Source organism: Molossus molossus, unplaced genomic scaffold, assembly GCF_014108415.1.
Source record: "Molossus molossus isolate mMolMol1 unplaced genomic scaffold, mMolMol1.p scaffold_m16_p_1, whole genome shotgun sequence".
NCBI lineage: Eukaryota > Metazoa > Chordata > Mammalia > Chiroptera > Molossidae > Molossus > Molossus molossus.
This window is the reverse complement of record NW_023425344.1, coordinates 183,868,338-183,875,077: the sequence shown is the minus strand read 5'-3', so window position 1 is coordinate 183,875,077 and position 6,740 is coordinate 183,868,338. Positions and strand designations below refer to the sequence as shown.

The window sequence follows — 6,740 nt, the reverse complement described above, 5'->3', positions numbered from 1 at the left end:
TTTAATCTATAAACACTTATTTTCTTAAATTTCTTGAACCACCCCCTACTAGCCTTAAACTAATCACTTTCAGCACTCATTCCAGGATGTCTTTCAGGTCAGTGTGCAGCATCTTCACTTTTTCACATACCATTACCTCCAATATGCTGTCACTGCTAACTGCTTTTCATTTATCCAAATCAACAACAGTTTTTCTACCTCTTCAATTGCCTGTGATTATTGTTTCTTTCACACCCTTCTCAAAATTAGCACTTTTGATGGCTTCTTTTTTTAAAATTATGCTAATTGCCCATTTACCAGCAACAAAAGCAAAAAACACATAAAAATATTCATAGTACAATTTCCTGAGATAAACCGACTGGCGGTCTCTCCTTTGTTTGTGGGTCTGAGAGACACTTTTTGTCCTGCTGATGTATCAGCATGAAAGGGTTGTGAGGTCAAGAACCGAAGTTTTTCCAAGAACAACTTGGTCAAGAACCGAATTATTTGAGATGGGAGACGTTAAAGAACTGAGGTTTGACTGTACTTGTCAGCTCCAGTCTTTTGAATTTTTTCTTAGTTTGTAAGAAGAGGTATCACTTTGCCCCAAAACGATAATAGCCCCCAACCGCTAGTCCCCAGACAGTGCCTCTCACTTCTCTAGCCCGAGGGTCCCTGAACCCACGTGGGGTGACTGACCATGGTACCTGAACCTAGGTTGGGAGGTGGGAATGGGGAAGAGGCTGAGGGAGCCAGAAACAGGAAGTCCAGAGGTGAGGTGAGGTGTGACCCAAACATCTGCTCAGCAGGGGCAGTGGGTGGAGCCTCTGGGCAGGAGGCCTAGAAATTCTCATAATGATGGGAGAAATGAGTCCGGTCTTGCCTATTGATGAGCTGACAAGCCTTTTCCACATTCTTGGTCATGCCAGGGGGACCACAGCTAAACACCCCAATCTTCTGGACCTGTTGGGGGAGGAAGAAGTGAAGGCTAGTTCAATGTCCATGTTAAAGCCATGAAGAGTCCTTGAGGCAGGCTCACTCTGTGTTCCTGATGAAAGTTGGCTTCTACCATGCATGGTGAGGGCCAGCTCAGAGCTTTTAAATCAATTTTGGTAGACCTGCTCTCTGTGGGTCCAGCCTCTTCCCCTTCCAAAGTATTTGCCAGCTTCAAGTGCAAGCAAGATCAATGTTTCTGATGAACCCAAACAGTTCTGATTGGGTTAATCAACATGCAAGAAGAGGGACAGCTTAGTGTCTCATTAAGGGCTAACCCAGTGTTCAGGGTGAGGCCTGGCTCAGTATTAGTGGTAAGGGTCTCTCTGAGTTTATGGTGAGGACTAGCTCAATCATTGAGCTTTTCCTTCTGAACAAGGCATCATGGCTTCAGAAGCAGCAAGACCCTGTCACCTGCCTTCCCTCTCAGCCCCTCAGGGTGACCCCCCACTTCTCCTTTCCCATTTCATTACCCCACCAACTTCCTAGGGCATTATCAGCAGTCCATCTCTTCCCTGATGGAGCAGGTCTGGGAGCTTTGCTCAAACCCCAGATGATAAACTGAAGAGAACCTGGATATGAGGTGGGACTGACCTGTGGGTGAACCTCCTGCAGCGAGTTGAAGAAGGGCTCAAAGGGGGGGCGGCCAAAGTGGGTGACAGAGCGCAGGCCCGTGAATAGACTCCGGTTCAGCACCTTCTGGAAGTGCCGCTCACAGATGTACTGGGGGTACAGAGGCAGGTCAGACCACGGACAGTCAGGATCAGTGCCTGGCCCAAGCCAGCCCAGAGCCTGAGTTGGGGTGAGAACTGGAGGCTTGGTATCAGAGCTACCAGATCTGTGCCTCATGCCAACTGAGCCTGGCTGCCCACCCACCTTCCTTGGCCATCCTGCCTTACCCTGCTACCCAGCTAGACCGAGCTGCCCTGCCTGGCCAACCCTGACATACCAGCATGGTGGTCCTGAGGTCGAACTTCTCAGCCAGCTGGGTGATGTAGATGTGCACTGACACCAGGTCCTGGCGGTCATTCTCCTCCACCTCCCGGATGATGTCAGCCAGCCACTCAAATTGCCGCTGGGTCCGGGTCACCCAGATGAAGTAGATCTGGGAACAAGACTAGAGCTTAGGACCCAGCTCAGCTCAGGCTTCCTATATCCCAGGGATCCACACACCGATGAAACACTTCTGCCCAGCTGGTGCCTTTCCCCAGACATCCTGGGGATGTGGAGTGTGTGGGGCCATAGGGCTGGGGCAGGAGATGGAGTTGCCACCAGGGCACGAAGAGGTGCAAGTGAGCGACAGCCTGGGGCACCTGAAGGTCTGATGGGGTGGGCAGCAGCTTTTCCATGCTCAGCCTGTCGTGTCGCTCTTTCCAATGGGCCCTCCTGAGGCTGCTAGGCTCCCAACCAGCCCTAGACCAGAGGAGGGGGTCCCACTAAGGGGCTTGTCACTGAACATCTTCAGGAAAGACCCAGCTGGCTGCCCAGAGGGGACAGGAATGGACTCAAAGAGAGACCAGGGGAAAGGAAGCTTCCCTGGGGGGACCCATCTCCAGCTTCTGATGGGGAGAAGTGGGGTTGTGTGGGTTAAGAAGCAGTGGCAGAGCTGGCTTGGACAGAGGAGCAAGGGACTGTCTGTCACCCTCTGAATGCTGACAGCAGATGGGCTGGGCCTCTACCTGCTGCATTCCTGAGCTCCTGATTCACTGCCAGGCCTAGAGAGACAAGCAGGGGCCTGCCACCAGGTCCAGGCTGGGGTGAAGGAGCCTGGTGAAGAGGGGGCCTGAGGGCCTGGGCTGTGTTCTTGGAACCAGCCATGCCCATCAGTCCTGCCTACCACCTCCTATCCTCTTCCTCTTGAGAGCAAAGCCAGTTTCAGTTGTGCCCAACCCCAACTATGCCCTTCCTTCTTCCCGCTGACAGTGCCTCAGGTGCTGGCCTCCTGTAAGAGGGAATGGGGTCCTTTACCGCTCTCCAACCCTGCCTGGAGGGATTTCATAAGCGAACCCTATGTGTGGTGCTTCGTAACTGAGAGAAAGAGCCTGGAGGCATCAACAAACTAACACTGTTCTTTAGGATCTGGGGATATCTTGACCATCCCCCAGAGCCTGACCAGCTTGGCCTTGCCTAGGTCAGGGAGACCAAGAACAGAGGCAGGAGAGACAAGCACAGATGGACAAAGTGACAGGGTGCAAGGGGCTTGGGCTGGCCGGAGGGGCACTTACCTTCTTACAAAACACTTGGTAGCTGACTGAGGACTTGAAGACCAGGTCTTTGAGGATAGAGGCAAATGGGGTGACCCCAATGCCCCCTCCCACCAGCACTGACACCTCAAACTTATGCCACTCCTGGTGGCCCTCTCCAAATGGTCCATCGAGGTACAGCTGCAGGGAGGGGAGTGAGTTTGAGTTAAGCTTTCAGCTACCACCATAGTTCTGTAGCCAGAAATGAGAGACAAGAAAAGGCAGGTAGATTTATGGAGTGAGCGGGAAGTGAGGGACTGTGGCAAACAGCCAGTCTTCGGATGGGGGCGGGGAGGATACAGTAGGTGTCTGGCGCTGCAGTCAAGGCCTGCTAAGGGGCTGTGGGAGCATGTGGCACATCTGGCCTGGGTCTGGGCACCTTCGGGTATCTGGCACAGCCGCCGGTTGGAGGTGAGTAGATCTCCCTGAGGCGAGTGGTCCAGGGCCCTGCTGCCCGGATGTGCAGGCTGAGCGTGTCCTCATGGGGCGCGGAAGTCAGTGTGAAGGGGTGGTACTCGGTGGTCCCCAGAGCCAGGCAGGCGATCCGCACCCACTGTCCTGACTTGTACTCAAAGCCTTGGGGCCGCTGGAACTGCAGGTGGGTCACTCCTGGGGAAAGGAGGGGAGCAGGAGGCTGCTGTCCTGAACCTAGCAACAATGTGGTCTCCAGAGAGCTCCCCCACCTGCAGTCTCAGCTCTGCTTCTGGAATTTGCCAGGGGGACCTCCCCGCATCAGAAGTCTTCACTCCCCTCAGGCCATGTCTACCCTGAGGAGGGGCTGGGCAACACTGGGGCTGGTGGTCAGCAGGGCAATGGCAGCCTGATCTGGGCTCTTCTCCTTTGTGCAAGAGGCTCAGGTCCCTTGGCAAAGAGCTTCTTTTACCAGCTCCCTTGTCTCTTCCAACTCCCCAAGGCCCCTGCCTTCTCCACTGGGCCAAGCTAGGCGATTGCAAGATCCAGCCCTGCTCTGTTTCCTTCCTTAATACCACCAAGCTGGTCCCCTGACAGCCTCCAGGCTTGTACCTGAAGGCAGCAGCTCCGCCTTCACCACGCTGATCTCCACCTTCTTCCGGCTCAGGCTCACCAGCTTGTCACCCCCATAGATTAGCGCCGGGACCAGGAAGAAGATGTGGAAACGGGGCAGCTGAACCAGAGCGAAGCTGCCATGGATGATGAGCTGAACAGAGTAAAGAATACAGCTCAGACCCAGCCACACCCACAATAGGATCTGAGGCCAGCTTGGAGCTTAAACCCCTGTATCCTTCCCCCACTGGCACATCCAATCTCCACCTCACCATGTGCCACGCTCCTTCCAGGTTCCAAAACCTAATTGCATCTCTCTGACACCATTGGAGACAAAGCCACGTGGGCTCTCACCTGCACTCATACAGTAGCCTCCTAATCGGTTTCCCACTGGGTTACCCCTCTGTGTTTGAATCTCTTCAAGGCAGCCAGGATGACTTTTTAAAGTTCGTTTTATCATGTCACCACTAGCTTTAAAAGCTTTAGTGGCCTTCCCATTGCACCACAAGGCCTTGTGATGAGCTGATCCCTGCCTGCCAGCATTTCCTTCTCCTTGTTCTTCAAACATGGCAAGTCCTTTGTGCTACAGGACTTTTGCACCTGCTGTTCCCTCTGCTGAGGATGCCCTTCCCCTGGTTCTTCCCCTGGATGCCCTTCCCCTGGTTATCTCTATCTCATTTTTCAGGCCTCAGTAGAAACACTGCCTCCTAAGGCCTCCACCCAGTCCTCTGCCACAGCTCCCTGTTAACTCCCTTCAAAGCACTTGTCATTCACAATCATTTTGTTTCTTCATTCACTGACATGTTTACTGTTACTTTCCCCAGTTGGAGTGGGTACTGTATACATTTTGTTTGCCACTGTACTCTCAGCTCCTAGCAGCTTCTGCCTGGCACAAGGTAGGCACTCAATAACTACTGAGTCAATGAAAGGAGTTTCCCCAATTTATCTTTTCCCTTTGGAGTCTAAGAGCACCTGACCAGTCTCCCTTTTCCATGAAAGAACTGGCAGGCATTGTCCAGCTCTAGTCCTTTCCCCAGTAATCTGGTCAGACCCTCCTTGCCCCATTCTTCCCACTTGCTTGTTCCTGAGTCTTGTCAGTCTGACTTTCCCCTCCACCTCTTCTCAGGATCTGCTCACTGAGGGCTCACAAATGGCCAAACCCCAAAGTCTCCTTTCAGACCACTTCTGCTCCCACCTTTGGCAGCCTGTGGCACAGTGACCAGCCCCTCCTTCACGCTCCTGCAACAATGCTCTACTGGGTCTCTCTCCTCTCACTTTCCATCTCCTGCACTGACTCTGTACCTTCTCCACTCTCAACAAGCCTGATTTCCTCACCCTCTGCTCTTGACTTTCTATGTTCTCCCACGTGCCTTGGCCTCGCAGCTGAGCCACAGCCCCTCAGCTTCAGGGCAACTCACACAGGTCCACCGCGTCCTGCCACCGCCTAACGCCCTATGGCCATCTACAGCCCGGCTTGTCTCCTCTGTGCCCTGAATATTTTATCACCACTCACATCTCTGCACCTGTGCTCATGCCCTTCCTTTTACCAGGAATGCTCTTCAGCTTCCACTCTGCCCTGTCAAACTTCAGCTTATCTCTCCTTAAGGCTTGGCCCAAGTCCCATCTTCTTCGTGAAGTCTTCCCTAACCGGTTTGGCCCAAAGGAAACTCCCATCAATGGGCTCCTGTAACTTAGTTTTTGGAACACTCAGCTCAGCAATTAATCTTGTATTGTCTGATTGTTTCAATCATTTCACATGCATGGATGGCATGTATCTCTGCAGCAAATCCTGAATTCCTGAGGGCAGAGCTTAGAGTCTCCCCTTCCCTCTTCAGGGCTTAGCACAGAGCTAGGACATAACAGACTCTCAACACATAGCTTAAACTAAACCCTGGTTTCTCATTCAGCTCTCCCTTCCCCCAGCTGAACATTTCTAAATTCTTGAGCCTTCCCCCACAGGATTTAACTGAACCTCTCTGAGCTCTCCTCTGCACTGGCTCTGATCCCCCAAGTTTCCCTTTCATTATGGAGCCCACGCCCACCCCCAAGGCTTTCTGAGCATTCATCCAGGCTGAAAACAATGGCAGGGTGACCTCATGCTTATGTACCCTATTTGGTGTTGGCTTTATTTTTATACCACAAAGCTTCTGTAGACTCGTGGTTGGCTGAGGAGCTGGGGAAGCAGCCTTCCAGCTCAGGTTTGGCTGTGCTAGTCCTGCCCTCACCATATGGCCTTTACTTGTAACTTCTCTTTCTGCCTGAGATCAAGTGGCCACACCTGTGATAAATGGGAAAGAAACAGGTCTTTTGGCCCTGATCTACCCCCAGGGGAGTTGCTCCCAAGCAGCCAGGGCTAGGACTGTCCAACAGAAAGGCTTACACCTTTCTGAGTTGCTGACTTCCCTGCTGGCAGGAAGGGTGGTTCTGAGCTCCAATGATCCCCCAAATCAGAGATAAATCAGAAAGGGATCGTGGTCTCAGGGAGCCAGTCTGGCTACTCAT

The 6,740-nt window shown here is 52.8% G+C and overlaps 1 protein-coding gene across 1 annotated transcript in view; it reads right to left on the bottom strand.

Annotated features, from left to right (window-relative positions):
• Positions 1 to 6,740, bottom strand: part of DUOX1 (dual oxidase 1) — a 32,900-nt gene continuing 26,160 nt past the window's right edge. The window contains exons 30-35 of the mRNA XM_036281824.1: positions 4,239 to 4,392; positions 3,595 to 3,824; positions 3,198 to 3,356; positions 1,922 to 2,077; positions 1,567 to 1,695; positions 1 to 942 (exon numbers count right to left, since the gene is read on the bottom strand). Of these exons, the coding sequence (XP_036137717.1) occupies positions 820 to 942; positions 1,567 to 1,695; positions 1,922 to 2,077; positions 3,198 to 3,356; positions 3,595 to 3,824; positions 4,239 to 4,392 (951 nt within the window). The 3' untranslated portion in view covers positions 1 to 819. The remainder of the gene's footprint in view (positions 943 to 1,566; positions 1,696 to 1,921; positions 2,078 to 3,197; positions 3,357 to 3,594; positions 3,825 to 4,238; positions 4,393 to 6,740) is intronic.